Source organism: Carassius gibelio, chromosome B16, assembly GCF_023724105.1.
Source record: "Carassius gibelio isolate Cgi1373 ecotype wild population from Czech Republic chromosome B16, carGib1.2-hapl.c, whole genome shotgun sequence".
NCBI classification, from domain to species: domain Eukaryota; kingdom Metazoa; phylum Chordata; class Actinopteri; order Cypriniformes; family Cyprinidae; genus Carassius; species Carassius gibelio.
In genome coordinates, this window is record NC_068411.1 from 24,942,531 (window position 1) to 24,965,689 (window position 23,159).

The following is a 23,159-nucleotide window of genomic DNA, read 5'->3' on the forward strand; positions in this document are numbered from 1 at the left end:
TTTTCTAGAAATATTTATAACAAATATTTAAAATTCTTCACTGTTTCTAGGTCAATGATTTAAAGGGGGGGGGGGGGGATGCTCATTTTCACTCAATCTCCTGTTAATCTTGAGTAAATATAGAGTATTACTGCATCCTTCATATCTCCAAAAAGTCTTTAGTTGTATTATATTTATAAGAGAAAAATAGTCTGTGCCGATTATTTTCAGAAAAACACGAGCCGCTGGGGGTGTGACGTGTGGGCGGAGCTAAAGAATCACGAGCGCCAGTAGGCTTTTGCGTTGAGAGCATTTGGAAGCTGTGACATTACCGTGAGGAAAAAAAACATCATCCAAAACAAACCATGGCTAACCAGTCAGATTCAGCGTATATTTATGATCCAGAATCAGATCCAGAGGCTGAAATTTAACAAGAGCAGCAGCAACGACATCTCTATAAGTCTCTATAAGTCTTTATAAGTTGGGAAGTCGTGGCCTAATGGTTAGAGGGTTGGACTCCCAATCGAAGGGTTGTGGTTTCTAGTCTCGGGCCGGACGGAATTGTGGGTGGGGGGAGTGCATGAACAGCTCTCTCTCCACCGTCAATACCACGACTTAGGTGCCCTTGAGCAAGGCATCGAATCCCCGGGCGCTGCAGCATAAATGGCTGCCCACTGCTCCGGGTGTGTGCTCACAGTGTGTGTGTGTGTGTGTGTGTGTGTGTGTTCACTGCTCTGTGTGTGTGCATTTCTGATGGGTTAAATGCAGAGCACAAATTCTGAGTATGGGTCACCATACTTGGCTGAATGTCACTTCACTTCACTATGTGGTATGTACTGAAACTGTATATATTTGCTTAGCGATTTTGGAAAATGACTTAGTTCCACTTTATGTCGTCTTTTTTTTTCTTTAAAGGTGTAACAAGGTTTACTTGATGTGCTTACGTGCCGATTGCTAAGTCAACAAGTGGCGGCAGTGGCTCAGTGGTTCATGTAGGTTGTCTACAAACCGGAAGGTTGGTGGTTCCTGACCAAGTGTCGAGGTGTCCTTGAGCAAGACACCTAACCCCAGCTGCTCCCGACGAGCTGGATGGCGCCTTGAATGGCAGACACTGCAGTCATTGTGTGAATGTGTGTGTGAATGGGTGAATGTGAGGCAAACTGTAAAGCGCTTTGGATGGCCATGTGGTCTGTTGAAAGCGCTATATAAATACAGTCCATTTACCATTTAACAACACAGAGATATTTGAAGCAGTTTTACTCACCGCCTGCGGTTCCAACACACGATCGTGACCCTTTTTCATTGGGACTGCATTATCCTTAAGAAATAAACGATACGCAAATCCGGCGTCAAACTGGGCCTTGTTTGTAAAACAAGCATCTTCGAAATGCAGGGAACAAACAAAAACACTTGCACAGCTCCATCGATGCTCTGTAAAAATAAACTCCGTCCACTGGTCCCTTAATGTTTTATTTTTTTGGTAATCTGTGCAGGGTTGTCTTGCCCTCGCAACCAAAAACACACTTCTTTTGTGACATTTCGCTGTCGCTCTGATCAGTGAATGCCTCTGCTCTCAGTGCTCTTCTATACGGGCGCTCTTCCGGCAGAATTGCCCTTAGGACCCATATAAGGAAATTCCGCTCCATCTAATGTCACACAGAGCCATACTCATAAAAAACTTTCAGAAACTTGTGACAAACCGGAAGGAGTATTTTTGGAATAAAAATACTCCTTCAGATGTGCAACTTAATTTTTGAAACTTTGTTTAGCATGGGAATCCAACTCTTTAACAGTGTAAAAAACTCAGTATGCATGAAATAGCATTTCACCCATCCTTTAATAACCACAATCATTTACTGGATTACTCAATTTGCTATGCTGATAATAAGATTTGTTATGAAAAATATTGTATTAAATTAAAATGCAAATCATACTTAGAATACATCAAATAGTCTTAGATTTTGGATATTAATTGATATATTAATTATAAAACATCAGTCAATAGCAAACTAATACTAAACCTCACATGCTCTTATATGCCAATTTAAAATAAACAAACATTTAACAAATAATAATAATAATAATAATAATAATATTATATTTATAAAATAAAATTTATATTAGGGCAATATATTTCACTATATAAATTATCAAAAATTATGAATACAAATAAAAATCAAGAATTATAATATTTGCAATAGAATTATAACAACAACAATAATAATTGCAACAGTTCAGCAATAATATGTTGTTTTTGTAATATTACTGTAAAAGACTTGTATGAAAGTGTCATCATATCTTATATTAAAATAAAATAAAAAATGTATATTATTGAATTCACCTATAAAACATGACATATACTACTTTTAAGTTACCTAAACTATATTTTCCGCTGGGTTAAAGATACATAAATAATATTTGGAAAATTCTTTAAATATATTATACAATAACAACAACAAAAGCAGTAGTAATAATAATAATGTGTATTTTTATGTGATTATATACTGCTTTTTAATAATATCTTTTAAAATACTTTTGAATGAAAGTGTCATTATATTATTATGATTATATTCCTAAAGTATTTTTTTTTTTTTTTTTGCTCAAAATCATACAGGATACATTTGGAAGAACATGAGGGTGAGTACAGGACAGAATGTTTATTTTGGGTTGAACTATCCCTTTAATAAAAGGTAAGAAAAGCTATCGATGATGTCCTGTCCTCCTTTGAGCCAGACACCTATAGCGGCTGTCATTGTGATGAATGTGTCAACCTTCCAGAATCTGGTCAATCACTCAGCTCTTGGTTTCCCTCCTTTATGAAGGTCGTTATTCTGCTTCGCCTCTTGAGAGGCCTGGCTCTCAGGTCTGTGCTTTCTAATGAGAGATCCTTCGTAACGGTTTCCATAGCGCTGAGGTAATCGATCTGGTGCTCAGGAATTGAGATGGAGGCTTGGCTTTTACTGCAAAGGCTGAGAGGCCTGTTGTGTCATCCGTTGTCTTTGAGAGGTATGTGATTGTCAGTTTGCATTAGAGCGAGAGAAAGGCAGAGGTTGTTATAATAAAATGAAACTTGACACCATCCCATCTGTCTCCGTTACTAATAAAAACACAGAGACCCTTGAATATCGTCTCTCAGCATGAAACACTATAGATCTTTTAAAGAGACACGGAACAAAGCTACCGAAGCATGAGACGTTGGAAAAACACTTTCAAAATGGAGTACTACAAAAACAATGTACTTCTCATTGTGAAATACCATTATGTCAAGATTAGTCTCAGATGCCATGCCTGTTGGCTAAACGTCTGATGCATATGGGACCCAAAAGTGGTCACACTTCAGGAGTGTCGAAGTCGTCATTGGATTGGTTGAGTTCTACAGGATTTCCGGGAGACTTGTGTTGTGTTCTTTAACATTCCACCTGGACACAAAGATACTGTGGTGCCAAACCCCCTCATGAAAGAAGAAAGCCATCGTGTTTACAACTGTGACAACGAATGCTTTCGGGATCAACCAAATGCTGGATTCTCAAAAGTATGTGAAATATATAAATATTTGAAGTTAATGGCATAGAATCTTTAAAATACGTCAGCTGGTTTTACACACCGGTCTGTTATTTAGGTGACATTTCCACACCTCGAAACGTGACGTCTGAAGGTCTGGCTACGCGAGACTATGTCAAGACACAAAACTAATACTCAAAAAACAACAAAACTAAACAAACAACAACAACAAAAAGTTTTAGTTAAAAAGATTACTACCCAAATTATCTCTGACTTCCGAAACTTCACTCTGAGCTTTGGATTCGGTGCCTCTCCAGTCTTCCTCCAGACTCCAGACCTTGATTTCTAAATGAAATGCTACATTTACTTTCATCTGAAAAGAGGACTTTGGACCACTGAGCAACAGTCCAGCTCTTTTTCTCCTTACCCCAGGTGAAATGCTTCTTAAGATTTTTTTTTTCTGGTTCAGGAGTGGCTTGGTTCCAAGAAATGTGACAGCTGTAGCCCTTTTCCTGAAGACGTCTGAGTGTGGTGACTGTTGATGCACTGACTCCGGCTTCAGTCCACTCCTTGTGAAGCTCTCCAAAGTTTTTGAATCAGCTTTTCCTGACAATCTCCCCAAGGCTGTGGTCACCATTGTTGCATGTGCACATTTTCCTTTCAGTCAACTTTCTATGAATATATTTTGATACAGCACTCTGTGAAAAGCCAGCCCTTTCAGGAATGACCTTCTGTGGCTTACAAAGATACCCTCCTACTTGTGGAGGGTGTTGATGATTGTATTCTGGACAACTGTCAAGTCAGTAGTCTTTGACGGTAGCCCAAGAGTAGTAAGCCCAGTATTTATACTCAAAATTAATCAAACTAATCAAGCTCAAAATTGAATATTCTCATTTTTTGAGATACTGAATTAAAAATGTTCCTAAGCTGTAAGTCGTAACCATCAGAATAAAAAAAAAAAAAACCTCAAATTTAAATATATTTCAGTTTGTGTGCAATGAATCTAGAATATACGAAAGTTTTCTTTTTTGAATAAATTACAAAAAATAAAGAACTTTTCCATGATATTCAAATTTTTTGAGATGCACCTGTATTTTAAAAAACATCTTAATTTCTTCAAGTGAGAGAAAAAAAAAATACTGATATTGAACCCCAAACTTTTATCTTTTGAATATTATATATTGTATTATATATAATTGATATCTTAAATACACTTTTTTTTTTTACAATATTATATTCATAATATTATTTTTTACATTTATGGGGTTTTAACTTAATACAAATAAATACATATTTTTTAACAAATAATAAGCAATATTATAAATAGTTGTATAATAATATCTATAAAAAAAATTACATAAAATGTATTAGCTTTTAAATAGATCATTATTAGATTTTATTTTTTATTATTAAATTGTTATTAGATCATTAAGCTATTATTTTTCAAGAATGTATCTCTGACTTCCAGAAGCATCTCATCAGAACCTATCCTCACCTGCGGGCTCCCATCTGAGGCACATACACATTTAGTATGAAGAAAAATCAAAGTACAATCATAAATAGCTTTTAGACTAAATAGCAGGTGCAGAGAGTGCTGATGAATCTGATGTAGAATGATGTGTACTATCACCGGAAATAAGTCTGCAGAGTATTTTTTTTTCATATTTTCTGCTCTGTTTATCTGATAATTTGTGTAATGGACTCAAATATCCTGAACTGTGTTGAGCAACGCTCAATTTAAACTGAGAATGCTACACTTTTATTGGTAGCTGAAGGCAAACTATAAATTTATCAAACTAGTGGTGCTTGCCAGTACAAAACCTGTGGGCGTTTTGTAGTATATTGCTATGTATTTGCTAGGGCGTGTTGGGTGGTTTCTAGTTGGCTTACTGACCAAAGTCAAAGGAGTCCAACAGCGATATTCTAGTGTCTACTTCAAGTTCTACACACTTTTCCCTCTCATTTTTTTAAGATATCATTCATGTCCACAGCACAAACGGTGCAAGATGAGTCACACACACATACACACAAGTTTAATACTCAATTCAATTCAATTCAAGTTTATTTGTATAGTGCTTTTTACGATACAAATCATTACAAGCCAACTTTATAGAAAATTACGTTTCTACAATATTTAGTAGTAGCTTATAAGTGGTGACTGTGAGTTTGGGTTTACATTTTTGGATTGAATTTGTATACATTTTTGGATTGGATTTCCATTTCCGGTAGAAATAGATAAATTCCCATCTGAAGAAATCTGGACTGCAGGACACCATGCAATTGCGTGGGTTGCATGATACCTAAACACTACTGAACAAAATGAATATTCACTTCAATTTGTTGTGCACAAACCACTACAGGTTTGGAACACCATGAGGATGAGTACATGATGACAGAATGATCATTTCCAGGTGAACTATCTCTTTAATTAACCATAATATTTGATAAACAAGTATAAGGCAAAAATGTTGCTTTGTATCAGATTCTGTGCAGCCACAAAAACAACAGCTGTTACCATCTCATAACTCACTTCTGTCAGAGATAAAAGATGCTACAAGAAATAATACGTCAATAACCGGCTGCTACAAAACCCAGTAACTCAATTCCAGTGGAATGCAGGATTGCTTCCTATCCCAGTGATTTTGAAATCCGGTTCTGATTTAAAGCAAAGCATGTTTAAGCAGGAAATGTACAAGAACAGTAGGAATATGAATATGGAAAAACTTGTTTCTTCTGATCATTACAGTCAAGAAGCCAGTGAAAGTTTTTGAAAGTGTATGAGCAAATCCCACAAACTCAGTCAATGTGCTCTTTGACCCCGAAGCTGCTAATATTTGCAGTAATTTCCCCATTACGTCTTGAGGAGGGGGAGAAAGAGAGAGACTAAACACCTTTTGGCAGCAGTTCCAGCTTCACATTATGCAAGCTCAGAGTGTTTGCAGGCAGTGCCAGCACAGCATGAAACAACTTATGAAACATTAACACAGAGAACAAGCAAAAGAGGAGGAAAAGATGCAGGGGCAGTGAGGAAGGAATGGGTGAGGCATGTGGAACAGGGATAGATGGGATGAAAAGAAAGACGAGACAATGGAAAGTGTGTTAATGGCACAAATCATGAGCAGTCATTCCATGGGAAATGGAAACTAGGTTGGTCACTGAGTTAAAAAACACTCTTTAAGCAAAGCTGTCCATCTTGGTAATGCAGTAAGACAGCAGTTTTCTAGCTTAAGTACAGCTCCAATCTGACAGAACAAGACAGAAATTCTCTTGTCTTTTTGTCAAGATTACATTGACAGATGGACTGATAATAATGCAATATTTAATCTTTCAAATGTTTTGATAAATGTCAAATTGCACTATTTGGTGGGTCTTTAAAACATGCAACAATGGTATTTAAAGATATTTTATTTAAAAGTAACTGCTTTCAAACTGTTTTCAAAAGTGCAGCATAAATGTTTTAATATTTATATATAATAAATTAGCAAACTCTTTGCTAAACTCTCCAAGAGTTGTCATAATAGAATAAAAATAATCGTTTGCATATCAGTCAGAATTATTTTTTGTGGGACTTTTAATCACTCAATGGTAAATGTAACATTTATTTAAAGGTAACTTACTGATATAAAAAGATTTGTAAAGTATAACTTTTAGAAATACATTAGATAAAAATAAGTTAGTGACCATGTATACCATGTATAGCTCTGCATAAATAGAAATATCTTATCAAAAATAAAACAAGAATAATATTTTAAACCTAATTAAACTTGTTTTTTTCTTCTTCTAAATAATATGATATATTAATTCAATATTAAAACTATTATTTTACAGGAAGCAGTTGACCAGTACATGCAAACACAGAATCGTGTCTCAAACAGCTTAATGCATCTACTGCAGATTAAACAAGAAAACATGGCGTGTGTAAGAAGAGGCATGGAATCGATCCAGCTAAAAAACAACAACAACACCAAAAAAAAAAGAATAAATAGCAGAGTGTACATGCAGAGAGTCTTTGCCCTCATCTACTGTAGTTAAATGTCAGATATGAAAATGAGTATTGTATACAGTGGAGGGGGGGTGGCGAGGGTGGCGGGGTGGGGGAGGCCTGGTTGAAAGGTCAACGCAAGTCTGAAACAGTCACTTGTGTGTCTGAACAATCCCTCTATCGATCAGTGTTGAAGGAGTGGGCAGAGGACAGGCCCAAATAGTTACAGGCCCTATAGAGAAGGGCAGGGTTCACTGACCTCTCATTCTTTCCATCGGAGAGTCTGTGATCTGTCGGCTTGTTCAGTTCTGCAGAGCATATAGGTCCTGTCAAGACACTGTATGACCATTGTACTGTTTTCAATTACACTGTAACTCATATATAATAGGGTTTTGGTGTGTATATCTGTGTGGCCTATGTCTTATAACTATAAATATTTAGAGTAATATACAACCATGGTTGAACATTTACATTTGTGTCCAGTATGTAGTATGTGTTGCTCTATAGTGACCCTGACTGTATTTTTGGCACACGTTTAGAATATTCAACTGTTGTGTTGATAGAAGCTTACAGTCCCAAACCTAGATTCCCTTACAGTCGATTCATCCTCCAAGACTCCATATGTAAAACAATAACCAATAATATATATATATATATATATATATATATATATATATATATATATATATATATATATATATATATATATATATATATATATATATATATATATATATATATATATATATATATATATATATATATCATCGCTATATTCTTTAAAACTAAAATCTGCTGTGAATATGTATCATTTAATTTCATGTTGTCATATGAAGAATCAGTCAGTAAATACAAATTTTAGAACCTAAAATCATACATCACAACTAGAATTGGACCAGTAGTGTTATTTTTTTAATTTGTTCATTCATTTTATGAATTAATTAATTTATGTATTTATTTGTTTGTTTGTATCATTGATATACTGTTGTAGGTTTTAATGTTTTGAATGAGATTTTTATATGTGAAATATTTATAAATAAATGAACAAATATTTAGAGTTTTTTTTAGTTCAGTTTTATTAAGTTTATTATTTAAAGTCATATTTCGGGTTTTTAGTAATTTAAAGTAAAGGAAAACGAGAAACATTCCTTTGGCAACTATAGTTGAAATAAATTAAGTTTTTGTATATTTCATTTCAGTTCATTTTTATTTAGATTTGATTGATTTTATTTTAATCATTTAATATTTTTAATGTTTGTTTTGTTACAGATAAAGTTAGTAAACTTGGTCAGATACAGTATAACCAAAAAATGACTCTTTATTCACTGAACAATCCATTGTAAACTTAGTAATGGCTCTAAATGGTTCACTGAGTGAGATCTGATTCAAACCTTTAGCTCACAAGCAAGTTTATGGCTGCTGTGTGAATCTGGCTCATTATAAAGAACTAGTTTAAAAGAGAAATTTATTTGTGAATCGGACATCATGGCTTGGCTTTGTTTATTGCATGTTGCATGAAGCAGTCAATGCACTTGGAGCACTTGGACCACATACAATGTTTTCCTAAATAGATTTCAAATTATTTTAATGTATTTTATCGTCTCATCTAGAGCCCTATTAATGACTGCTAGGACACTTATAACATTGATAAGCTTTTTCAACAAACAGCATAAAAGTCATAAAAAGAAAAGCTCAGTCAGAATCAAAAAGTGGCGTGATTTTGTAGATTTTTTTATTGAAAGCTTCATCAAAAGAAAAAATAAACAGAAGTTTAAACCTAACATCCACTGGTCTACAGACACTCTCAGGATCACAGCTCGAGCACATGGGAGGCAAGAAAGTGAAGCAACTCAAGAAATCAATGTAGCATCGTAAAACTGTCCCGCTTTCATATTTCAACAACACCTGTACAAAAAAAGAAAAAAAAAATCATTTCCATAAATATTTCTCTATTTCATCTGCCAGTACGTTAGTGTCTAATTGAGGTTTTGCCGTTTGTGTTGAATTTGGTTGAACGTAGTACGCTGTTTCCTGACAGTCCAATGAACGAACGAATAAACGAACATTCGTCATTCACTGACCTCAACCGTGACAGCCAATCAGATGTACAGATAAAAATGCATGGCTTGGACCGCACATTCAATGAATGCGAGCACAGAGTTTCTACCCAGCGAAAACCTTCGAGTGGATGAAAGGTGTTTAGCTTACTAAATTACAGTTGGGATGAGAACTCCATCCTACAGTTAGAAAAACCTTCAGCTTAATCGGACACATTTATTCACTCTAATGAAAAGCATGAAGGCTGCAGAGTGTATAACGCTCACGACGTCACCCCAGCCTGAATTTCCTTTCCATTCCCCAGGCCCTGACCACTTAAATACTGAATGCTTGATAGCAGCGAGCACATGATAAAAAGAACTCTCCAAAAAGACAGTGGATAACAGACACAAAACAGTGACTTTTTTTTTTTTTTTTTTTTTTTTTTTACAGCTGAAAATGAAAAGCTAGCTTGTTGTCTTCACTGAAGCAGTGCTGTCTTGGTCATTATGAACTTGGCATCGCTTGAATCCACAGTGTCATCTCACTGCAATGGTCATTACAGAGGATAAAGTACACCAACTTTGCTTTAATACTGTCCCCTAGTGGCTAATTGAGATCATTACGTAGTTGTATAGCACTCATGTTGTAGGAATAGTGGGGGGGGGGGGGGGGAGATCAAAGCGTTCATGATGATGTTCAAAGTCTCTCGTTGGCCCTTTAATGACAGATTAATTTATTCCCAGAGCACCTCGACAACTCTAATTACTCGACTGTAAATCTAGGAGGCGTATTTATGAGCCATATGACGGCAGCGAAGACAGTTCATAATTCACCATGTGTATTGAAAGTCTTTGTTAATATAGCGCTTTCCTATCAAATTGCATCAAAATAACATCTACTTCATGGCAAATAAAGGACAGCAGCCTTGTTATTATCTTAAAGTATAGTCTGTCCAGAAATGAAAATTCTGTCATTTACTCATGTTGTTCCAAACATGACTTACTTACTTCTCCAGAATATGAAAGAAAACATTTGAAGGAATTTTGGTAACCGGGCAGTTTCAGGTCCCATTGGCTTTTATTGTATCTTTTTCCCATACAGTGCAAGTCAACGGGAACCGAAAAGGTTTGGTTAACATTGTTCTTCATTCTGACAGAACTTTTATCTTTGGATGGACTAATATTTCCACTTTCAATTTTTCTATTTGCTAGTTTCCCCTCCTCTGGAATGGGCAGCTTGATAAAAAGAACGCAGATTTCACAAATCTCACACGTGATATTTCTAACCCTAATTCCGAGCTGTCAAGGCACCTGAGCAACCGCCGGATCCCACGGTGATGGGAACCTCAGGCTCTGTCCCAAATGATGTATATTCGGAGTGTATTCGCGATGGTCATTCTGCATCCACGAAACCTTAAAGTGTCTCGTTCGAGATTTTAGGCCACCAAAATGTGGCTTCGGTCGCATGGGCTTTGGGACAGAGCCTTTGTTCTTCAAGTAAAGACTGTCATTTTCACGAGAGATTTCCTATGGCATCCGGTTGATTGAGGAAACCTTGCATATAATATGAGGCATTTCGATTGACGCGACTGCAAATACCAACGGGAATGCTCAGAACAACATATTATGCTAATGCTGCTAATTGCGAACGTTTCTCAGTGCCCCTGAAGGAAAGTTTGTGTTTCATGACCTGCAACCATAGACCGTATAAAAATATGGACATAGTGTCCATAACGTCACCCGTAGGTTTCTGAAGAGCGTTTTTGAAGCCTAAAGTGGGCGGAGCCGGCCGTCGCCATCTTGACAGCATGTCACCGCGCATCACTCCCAGATAATCGAAAATGAAAATGAAATCACGCCCACCTTTCCTCAACAGTGGTGACAGCAGCGGCAATCCACCTGTCACTCAAGTGGCCACGCCCTAAATTATGCAGAACTTTAAGTCTTAATATAATTTAAACGGATGAATTATAAAAAAATTCACCCCCCTTACAGTTGTCAACATTATTTGCTATATAGGCCAAAACCACTTTTTGTACCAGGTTATAAAAACTTTTTTTTTCTGCTGTAAAATTGGGCCCTGGGGAGTCTGTGGGACTGACTCACTTTTGGAGCCAGCCTCTAGGGGCCAGTCGATGAACTGCAGTTTTAGTCACTTCGGTGTTGGTTTCACGAGAGAGACCGGAAGGTTGCCGCTTGCCTGCAACACATTCTCTTGTGTTTCCTCATGGTAAAATTGCTTTCGATGAGGTAGTGATCTGTACACAGAATTTAAATACACACTAATGAGTGATTTGATTCCTTCCTGTTGAGCTGAAATGATTAAAATGGCCTGGAACCGAACGGACGTGCGACGTGTTTAATAGCGACTGAGAAGGTGAAGCGATAGAGGTATAGTTGATTCAGCCGGGGCAGATAGGAGAAGATTGATGGTTCAGCCGCTCTCTGGCCCCCTCTGGTGGGGAGATCACACTCATCACCAATCAGTGATGGTGGTTTTCTGCCTCTCAACTGAACGATTGACATAGATTCTGCAACAGTGGAAGGAAGTTTAAACCCTAAAGTACCAATTTGGCCGTCAAGGTCAAATTGATACTTCAGAAATCAAATGATTATGCCAAAAAATCTCAAATAGAAAAAAAAAAAAAAAAAAAAAAAAAGATCCACTCCACTGTCTTGAGGGGGGTTTCTTCATCTTTGGTATAAAATATGCCATCCATGGGCTGCATTTGATCCACATCTAAGAAAGACTAAAGAAATTGTCAACAATTTCCTATTACTATTGCTTTTTGCACACATTTGCTTTTTTTTTCTCATTTTGATTTAATCCATAAGCTCTTATCTATTTAGATTTGCACTGCCATTTTTTTTTTTTTTACTGTTTTAGTTTTCTATTTTTTTTTCGCAATGAAACAAGCAAAGCAGGCTAAAAACACCTTAAAGCTCATAAAAAATATTGCAGATAAAAACAATAATGCCATTAAAAATGATCTGCACTACACAATAAACTGCATTTCCCATGATGCAGTGGATTCTTTTTTTTCCCCCTCTGTTTCTAAAAAATGCAACTCTCTTTAATCATCATCATCATGACCACAATATTTTTTTTGTCTGTCCTCTCTTTTAAACACAAAGTCACCACTGATAATTTAAAACGTCTCCAGGAGACCTCTCACTCTCTTTCTTTCTATGTTTTATACAGGTGATTTCCTTTCTTTTTCAGGTCATTTTCACTGCATTCATCAGTCTGTTCAGTTCAAACAGGAAAAAGTCTTAGATGTTTCTTGAAATTAAGGCAACAAAGATGAAAAAACATTGATATTCTCTAGAAAACTAAAATCTAACTCATAAAAAAAGTAATAGTAGCTTAGAATCCGAGGAAGACTTCTTTTGCTCCTTCTCTCATTGTTTTACCAGAACGTGCTTCCTCGTCTAATAGAAAACCCCACTGTTTCTGAAAACCTACCTGCACATTCAAAAAAAAAAAAAAGAAAAAAAAAAAAAGAAACACTTGTACTTGTTTGAATTCGTTCACTTCATGAAGGTAAAGTTCTTCGGGTAGCCAATTAACAGTAGGCTTGATCTCCCAGACTGCATTTCTCTCATTTCCGGTCTGGTTGTGAGTTCTCCAAAGGTCCTCTAGTGTGGGCCAGTTGTTAAATAAATTGTTTGTTTGTTGTAGTTGTTTTTTTTAAGATGCTTGTGCAAAAGTAGACACAAACGTGTTTTCCTATCTCTTGCGCTCTGTCTTCGATGTTCCCTCGTTGCAGTCCCCCAGTCTCAAGGCAACGCAGTCACCTCAACGCCCCCCTCCTCCTCTGGTTATCTGAACCAATGAGAAAGTCAGACAGTTTGAAAAGCATACTATATGGATAATGCATGATCACTTATTCCTGATGACCCATTAGCAATGGCATTTACTGAGCTTAATATAAGACCATATCATAAATGCACATTCTTAACACAAAATAAGTGTTTTGTTTTTTGTTTTTTTTACAATGTTGCAGGATACTGTTATGAAGTTTCAAGCACTGAAACATTTTAGGAACCTCACGACTGTGCCACAATGTGGCTTCTTATTCAAATGTACAGATTATGTTATTTTCAAATCTAAATAAAATGTTTTACACAGGTTTCAGTTTTGTTTTAGTATAAAAAACACATTACCGGTATATGGATTTTTTGGTGTTTTGGTATTTCACAACATTTCTATTTCGGTTGTATACAATTTAATTTGGGTCCAAAAATGTAACCTTTTATTTATACAATGTTCAAAAGTTTGGGGTTGGTAGGATTTCTTACATTTTTTAAACAAAGCCTCATCAGCATCAATATGATACAAATAAAAAATACAGAAAATTATTTACAGTGTGAAATATTATTATCAATTAAAATGACTGTGTTTCTATTGTAATATATGTTATTTTTTATATATAATAAATTCATGTGTTGGCAGAGCTGAATTTTCAGAGGCCACTACTCCAGTCTTCAGTATCACATGATCCTTCAGAAACCATTTATTTGGTGCTCAAGAAACATTTATTATTATCAAAACAGTTGTGCTGCTTAATATTTCTGCATAAACTGTGACACATTTTACTGAAAGTTTAAAAGAACAGCATTTATTGAAATATATTATATTTTTAATAAATTAACTACCACATTTGATCATTTTAATGCATCTTTTCTGAATACAAGTTGGTATTTTGTTCTTTATAAATCTGGAATTGGTTATTTTTGGCAATTTAAAGCAAAAAAAGCAAGCACACAACGTTTTTACAACATTGCATTTTGGTTGCAGTTAGGTGAAACATTGCAGTGTAATATTTTGAAAAGAAACAGTATGCATAATGATTGTAAATGTGCAAACTGGACAATCATTATGCATACTGTTTCTTTTCAAAATATTACACTGCAATGTTTCACCTAACTGCAACCAAAATGCAATGTTGTAAAAACGTTGTGTGCTTGCTGAGTCATGCATATGAAAACAAGACACCTTGTCCCCATTTGACTTATCAGTGTGAAGTGTTTCTCAAACTCACTTAGCGGGTTGAAAAGTGTAGGTGGGCGCGTGATCGCTGGTGTTGTCCATGCCCAGAGGCTGCTGCTGACCGCTGGCATCCTGCGATGAGGCCGGAATGCTCTGGGGAGAAGCCTCCGTCACCACTCCCTGGAAGGATATGATGTCATAATTACAGGATGTCCCCTCACAAGAAAAAAAAAACTAAACCTTTTAACCTCCTCCAAAAAGAGGCCTTCAGGCTGCGTTTGGTACTCAGACCAGAATGAACTTAAAGACGTGCTCCAGACAGGAGTCAGGCCTTGTAAAGCTGAAATTAAAGGCACTAAGGAAGTTGTGGGCGGATTTTGGCCCAAGGCGACTGATCTCCACGTTTTCAATTAACAGAGCTCATCTAATCAGTTGGACCAGTAAATGGATTTGCAGTCACCCAGAAACTCACCTCCACCGAGACAGCTGAGGCAGGCACCGCAGTGTACTGGGGAATGTAGGTCCCCTGCATAGGACCAGCAGCCGCAGTCATGTACTGCAACAAAACATACACAGACACGCTTCATTCACACACGCAGCAAATGTAACTATACATATTATGGAATTTAAATTATGAACAAACGTTGGCTGAGCTGCTGCTGCATCTCACAGTGCAACTGATGGTACTAATGCATCAAAAGCTATTTTGCCAAGTGACCACTACAGAAATACAGTACCCTAAAGGGAAATGGTGATGGAAAAATATCACATGGGAGAACAATACTTAATTTCCATGCATTTGCAACTAAAATACTTGCATTTTTGCAGAGAAACTTTTGTTGAATGGCGATGGAAATAATATGAGATGTAAGGCTTATGATAAAACTTTTTCAAGTGAACACAAAGTGTAATACAAGTATAATTTTCCTCCCATCTCATATTTTTTCCGCCATCATCATGTCCCTTTAGGGGCTCCATACAGGAAGAAGAATCTTGTTGAGATGAATGATAAACGGTAACAAACTTATTTTCACTGCTTCTATTAGTTTATTCCTTTTGCATTTTCCTTCGATTTAGGCACTACTAGAAATGAATGATTGCACTTTTACTCATTACATTTCTAATGATTTACAAGTTCATTTGGACTGTAAAAATATAAAGTACATATTTCACTGCTCCTAATGATGTAAATCTATCCTCTTATTAAACATTTATATATGTATTTTATTTCTTGCTGAGTTGTATCTCCACTAAATGAAATCAATGTCAATGTAAGAGGTAAAAATTTGTACAACTTGCCATGAAAATACAATAGTGACTTAAAGAGATAGTTCACCCAAAAATGAAAATTAGATGTTTATCTGCTCGCCCCCAGGGCATCCAAGATATAGGTGACTTTGTTTCTTCAGCAGAACGCAAAGTATGATTTTTAGCTTCAGTTGTACAATGCGTGGCAAATGGTAACATAATCTATGAGAGTAAAAAAAAAAAAAACATGCACAAATTCATATTAAACCCTGCGGCTTGTGACGATACATTGATGTGTAAAGACATAAAACGATCAGTCTGTCAAGAAACTGAACAGTATTTATATAGTTTTTTTTTTTTTTTTACTCTGATTCATGCAATGTCCGAACTGTTAGAACCGTGAAGCTAGTGCTTGAGGCATTCTTCTTCTTTCATTGTCACATCACAGACTTATAAGCGCATTACCGCCACCTATCTCTCAAGTGGACCATTGACACTCTATATAGAATCTCAATTAGGAGTGTTAATGGTCCACTTGAGTGGGAGGTGGCGGTAATGCACTTATAAGTCTGTGATCTGCCATAATTCAAGAAGAATGCCTCATGCGCTTTGTTGCACATACCGATCATTTTTTGTCTTTACACATCAGTGTATTGTCACGAGCCTCAGGATTTAATTTGAATTTGTCTGTGCATGTTTTTTTTTTACTCTCATAAGTTCTGTTACCATTTGCCATGCATTGTATGGCTGAGAGACTGCAACAACTGAAGCTAAAAATCATAATTTGTGTTTTACTGAAGAAACAAAGTCACATACATCTTGGATGCCCTGGGGGTGAGCAGAAAAACATTAAATGTTCATTTTTGGGAGAATTATCCCTTTGACCTAAAATAATGTTGTTTTATATTATTATTATTATTATTATTATTATTATTATTATTTATTATTAAAAACCAATATTGAATAAAAGCATGATTGCAGTTTCACTAATCAGTTTACAAACTAGTAGCATTTTATTATTTATATACTATTATACTTTATAGGACTATACTATACAGTAAATATTTAGAATTTAATTTTGATTTTAATTTTAAAATTTGAGTTTAATAAGTTGATGCAATTTCTATTCAGCTGTAATTTATTGTTATTTCAGTTTTAGTCATTTTAACACTTCAACCTGAATTTGTTTCAGATGGCTGCAAAGTCAATAGAACAAAATTTCATAATCTTTCTAATATTTTAGTTTTTCTTTATTCTTTTTTTTATTAACAATAGCAACACTACTACCAACAACTTTCTTCAAATGTCTAACAGCTATAAAATCAGATTTGCCAGTGTCAGGCAAAAGGTCTCAGGATATTTAGTTCTCTTAACTAAGTTCACAGAATAAAGTTTCACCTTTTTAAATTACCTTTCACTTTTAAATACCTAAGTACAAATCAATATACAACTTTATTTACTTCCACTCAGGAATGTTCCTGGCTTTATACAGTCCTTTTAATTAAGTACAATACTGACACAGTATCCATATTTTATTTCCCAGAGCTTTTTCTTTTTTCCATAACAGTTTGCAGAGTTTTAATTAGCATTTAGCTTTCTTCTTCGGCTCCTCTGTAATTCAGACCAGCAGAAGGTGAACAGGCCGTGCAGTGAAGGCAGCGGACACACTCACAGTGCCAGAGGTACCCAGGGACAGGTGGTTCATCTGCTGGGTGAGGGGGCCCATCATGTTAGCGGGCTGCATGGAGATGGTGTGGTCCATGGCTGGCGTTATCACAGCACCCTACACACATGTACAAACACAAACACACACTGTTACAGGTCAGACCGCATGAAGGATGGGAGAGGAAATGAGCTACCATTCAACAATACATCTGGACGACTTCATAAGAGTCAACGGCCTGATCACACAGCCATGCTCTCCACAAAAACCCCTCTCCTTCTTTCACTCATCTCAGCTGGGCTCTATTATGAGGGCCAGACATGAGCTGTTCCACTTCAACAAGTGAAATAATGCAATCCAAATGTGAGTCATGCATACTTCTGCAGAGATGATGCATTGCTCACTTAACAGCAGAGCTGCTCCACACCGCGGGTGTGTTTACGTTTCAGGCACGCTGGAATGAGAGTGCTAACACGTGTGAGGTACAGACAAAAGAGAGAGAGGAGTCTGCAATTTGCAAAGCGCTGACCTGAGCTATCATCTGATGCCGTCACATGACCGCTTCCACAGATCTAGGCCAGAGACATACGCACACGCTCATTCTCACATGCCAGCTTGATTAGGATTAATCTTTCCGAGGAGACCCTCCGTCAAACAGTTTGTCAGAAAGTTCAATTCCTCTCACATGGTTTGGCTGAGGCCGGGATGATGAGAAACCATTGTGCCGTGCACAGCTCTGCTTACAGTTTATGATGGACTCATAATTTTCTCATTCAGTTTACTCTTAAACCTGGAAATATGACACATCAAGCTAATAAAATGGGTTGCAAATGGCAAACCATGTTGACTTAAGCCAAGTTACAGTTGCTTTTCAAGATTTTACGCTATTGTCATCATCTGGTCTAGATATTAGTCTATCAGTGTGTGAATAAAATTCATGGTTTTACAATTATTCTTTTCTATGTAGAAGTATATAATTATGACTAAGTGTCTGATTACTTTTTTTAAACTCTGAAATCTTACAATTATATTTGTCTTACCACTGGCACTTCAGTGTCTCGCACCGCTATAGTGCCCTTCTCACTCTGCGTCTCATCGCTGTCATGACAATCGGTGTCTCTTCAGAGTTTTTCAGCTGTGGGAGAGCATCAGCTTTCAAGCATGTGACACGTGTGTTGTGACACCTGACTCGATGCATTTATGCAGCACAGAAAATCTGGGAGTCAAAATCGAATGAAATCCTGAAAACAAGCAGTTTAAGCATCTGACATTATGAATCATAATGTCAGATGCTTACCTGCTTGTTAATGTCAGCTGCTTAAACTGCTTGTTTTCAGGTTTTAATTATGATGGAACATGGATAAGCAATTTTTAATAGGATTCTGCATTATTTCCATTCTACTAGGTCACTAATCAAATAAGACATTGATCATGTGACATTCTTTGTACAATCTAGTCACATATTCTTGCTTCCTCTGAAGAAAAGATTCTCTTTGGATCATCTTAAATCAAGCAGGTTTTGCACAAATGATACAATACAATGATACGCCAGTACTGCATGCAAACTCTTGATTATTCGTCATTCAAGCACAAAATGACCGGTTACCCCAGGTAAAATGTACCAGTTTCTGAAGAGCTCTGAAAGAGATGTTCTCTCTGAGTGAGCCGACTGTAGAAAGAAAGACTTTTATACACACAAACATGCAAGCATCAGTCTGTCTCTCAGCTAGCACAGCTTGGTGCTGCTGGTGCTTGCATGTGCTTGAAGAATAAACTGTACAGGCACTTGGTGTCAGAAGCGCTCTGTCTCTATTCAGGCTTTTAGAGGTAAACGGTTCAGCCGCCGTGCTCGGAGCCTGCCGCGTTTTAGCTTTCAGATGCGAAAGCCTCGAGCTAACAGTTCCCCCGCCCCGCGACAAGCTTTCATAATGAGCGAAGGAAAAAAGAAATCCATGCTGAATAATTCTCATCTCTAATTTACAGCCGTATCAGTGTGAGACTTAGACAGATGATTAAAGCCGCGCTTGTGTGTGTACGTGTGTGTGTTTTTCCTTCATTTCCCAGAGGGGAAGTATTCGGAAAGCGAGTGACATTCTGAGAGGGATTTCTGAGACAGCCAATGAGATTTCCCTTTTCAACAGCCTGTATACTCATTTCCAAAATCTCCTGTGACATCAGAGGAAGGAGAGTTTTTTTGCCAAGAGATCTAAAATAGAGAAAGGAAAAGGAAGTCAGTCTTTTTGTCTCTCTCAGGTACCGAGGAGGTACTGCCAGGGAGGATGTTTGATATCAATCTTAAGTAAAATGTGCCAAGGCATAAGCAGCGATTCCCACCATTTTTCTTAAATACACTTAAGGAAAACATATACCATGCATTTTTTCTTTCTCACGCACACACACACAACACCATGCCAATTCCCACCATTCAGACGGAGCACTGTGATGGGTCTGCGATAAACTCAAATCTTTGCTCAAACATGGGTTTCTTTGTTTCTGCAAATGGCCGTGACTAGCAGGGGCTTAGAGAAGCGTTTCATTTCTTTTCTCTCCTCTTGCGTGGCGGTTCCACTTTAAGCGGCTTTGCCGTAATGCACTGCGGTCTTGATTCATTAATGTTCATTTCCAGGATGTGATTTGGTTAGGGCGGCTGGGGATTCTTCTCTGCGCTAAGATGGAAAGTAACAGGTACAGTTGAGTGATGGCCCTCTGGGTGGTGCATTGTGGGTAAGTGTGTGCTTACTGGTTGGTGTGTGTGTGTGTGTGTGCCCTGCTGACAACATCTGTGCAGCTACCCTGCCGAAAAGACTAGCTTACACTAGAATGAATTTCAATGCTGGTTTATTCTAGTTAATACACTGTTGTTTTTTTTGTTGTTGTTTTTTTTGTGAAGCTGGTTGGTCAATATACTGTTGATAATTATGCTATACTGCAAAAATTGTATTTTTGTCATGTTACAAAGTAAAATATAAAACAACAAATACAGACAACAAACAATTATTTATTTGAGAAAGTAAAATTAATCTGAAGCTAAATTAGTGGATGCATTACAGATTAGTGAATTTTAGTTTCCACAGTATGAAACAGAATTTGTTTCATTATATTAAATTCAATTACAAAAATAGGGAATTAACTTACAATTTGACTTACCCTTAGTTTAACTACAAGAAGCAGGCTGAAAATAATCTATTCTTGGTCATTTTGTTGCTGTGCTGAACTAATGAAACTCTTTTGTTGCAGGACTTTGTTGAATTTCTTTGGAATTTCATTTCAGTACATTTCTCTTCCTGTCAATGCAATTTAAATCCCAATTCAGCATCCAGGGGTTCATGGTCAATCCAATTCCAATTCACATTTGTGATTCGAAAGGAAGCCAATTCCTTATTTCTGTATTTTATTCAACCCCTGTAAGTACACAACACACGCACACACACACACACAAACACACACACAGCTGTCATCTGGCTAGGATAGTAATGCATAAGTCAGCTATATGGCCAACAAAATCAGCAGGTCACAACAGCAGGTGCACTTAAGGTACTGATGTATACTAAAACACACACACACACACACTGAGGAGAGGGAGCTCAGAGCGCTTCCATTTTCTGCTGATCTGCTTAAACCCTCATCACCAGCTCTGGTCGCTATGGTCACGTGTCTCCACGGTAACAAGGTGCCAAATGCAGCGGCATTCTCCAATAACAATGCTTCCCTTTCTCAGCCACTTTTAATTGCTTGCCTTCTCTCTTCGCAGGACCCATGAAAAGAGAGAGAGAGAGAGAGAAAAAAAAAAACATGATTTCTTCCGCCTTTGTTTTCTTTCCAGGATTTTCAAATTAGGCAGAGATCAGCTCACAGACTCCCACTCCCCCCCACCCCCCCCCCCCCCACCCCACACACCCTTCTCTACCAGGCAGCTGAGGTCTTTTTTGATGGGTTGCCAGATCATTAGATATGAGGGTTTGGTTACAAACACATTTACACAACATAATCAAGATCATCAAACTTCCCATCCGACTACACATGCACACATGCACTCACACAACAAGTCTGGGATATCATTATCTAGACAGAGACATCTGCCTCCTTTTCTATAACCCTGTTTCACTTCTCGAGTTGCTCAGGATCTGGAAACAGCTGACTGAAGCCTTTTTTCAGGCCCTGCCAAAGAAAAACCCTGATCCCAGACTACCTTTGGCCATTTCCATGGTGGAATGCAGACCCCTGGCTTACAGTAAATCCAAATTCAGGTGAGAGCCAAAGAGACGGCGGGCAGACCTCCAGACCCTGGCCAAGGGGTTGCCTTCTTATACAAGACTTAAGAAAATGGACACAAGAGAGGTAGTTTGTACCTGTGTATTTGTGCAGGGAGACAGAGAAAGAGAGAGAAAAAAACATGTCTCCAGGTTGACAAAGTTGTGTCGATGGAGCTCAGACAAGGGATCTATTTATCTGATCCAGACGGCGGACTGACTGGAGGAACAGATACTCCACCCTTAAAGGGACAGACAAATGTGAGTTGCCGAGCTCCAAAATGACAAAAAACATTATAACGCTTTTATAAAAGTGGTCAGAGGTTTTAAACCTGGGGAATATATATATATATATGGATGTAACGGTATTATCAATTGCATGGTATGCAAATTGATTAGCAAAATTATATATATATATATATATATATATATATATATATATATATATATATATATTTTTTTTTTTTTTTTTATTAGGGCTGCTTCGATCACAATCGGCCGATCATTAATGCACATCTCGTCAGTAAAGCCAGTTCTCTAATCAGCGGTAAATTCCATCAGGTGCGTGATTTCACATAGATCAGCTGTTACTACACAGAGCCGCTGCTAACTGAGAAGATGCCCAAATAAACGCTGAAAATGAACGTGGATTTGCACATCTTCTCAGTTATATATACAAAATATGTTCCATATAATATTTGTATTTTTAAGAGTAATAAAATAATGAATCAGTTTAAATCTTTTAATATTTACAGGGGTCCCTCAAGGGGAACAACATTATTTGGGGTCTGTGGCAAAAAAAAAAAAATAAAAGTCACACAATTGCTTTATTTAAGGAAAAGACTAAATCGTAACTGATATATTTTAAACTAATTTGTCTCACAAACATGTCTACATGGGCAAACAATGGACGTTTTCAGTAAATAACAACTTAAATCCTATCTGTTAGTGTAAAAGACTTACAAAATAGTGCAAGAGTTGTGCAAAACACTTTTATTATGTATTATATATATATATATATATATATATATATATATATATATATATATATATATATATATATATATATATATATATAATACGACAAAAAAAGAAAGACAAAAAAAAAAATATATATATATATATATATATATATATATATATATTTTTTTTTTTGTCATTTCGAAGCTTGACAGCCCCTGTATATTCTTAAGTTTTTCCTTTTAAGTTCCACATACTGTGATTGGAACTGACAAGATATTTTGGGGAACTTTCCTTTTGAACACACATGTCACCGTTTCTGACCTTTAACCAGTCCCGCGCTTACTTGCTCGGCCACTAGAGGGCAATGGGGGTAAAGAGCCACTGCATTTTTATTTATTTATTTTTTATCTCACAGAACATCTTTCAAAAAGATAAACGCAATCACTCTCACCTCTCCTCATTCCTCTCTATCTGCCCGTGTCTTTACGTCCCCAACACTCACAAACACACACATACACGCACACATGCGCACACACACCAA

The 23,159-nt window shown here is 36.8% G+C and overlaps 1 protein-coding gene across 5 annotated transcripts in view; it reads right to left on the minus strand.

The window, feature by feature from the left end:
• Positions 1–9,176: 9,176 nt before the first annotated feature.
• Positions 9,177–23,159, minus strand: part of LOC127974626 (RNA-binding motif, single-stranded-interacting protein 3-like) — a 121,718-nt gene continuing 107,735 nt past the window's right edge. For 2 of the 5 annotated variants that reach the window (XM_052578029.1, XM_052578028.1), the window contains 4 exons: positions 17,415–17,525; positions 14,967–15,050; positions 14,547–14,674; positions 9,177–13,327 (listed from right to left, as the gene is read on the minus strand). In XM_052578029.1, the coding sequence (XP_052433989.1) occupies positions 13,324–13,327; positions 14,547–14,674; positions 14,967–15,050; positions 17,415–17,525 (327 nt within the window). In that variant the 3' untranslated portion in view covers positions 9,177–13,323. The other 3 variants (XM_052578032.1, XR_008157334.1, XM_052578030.1) reach the window with 3 other exon arrangements.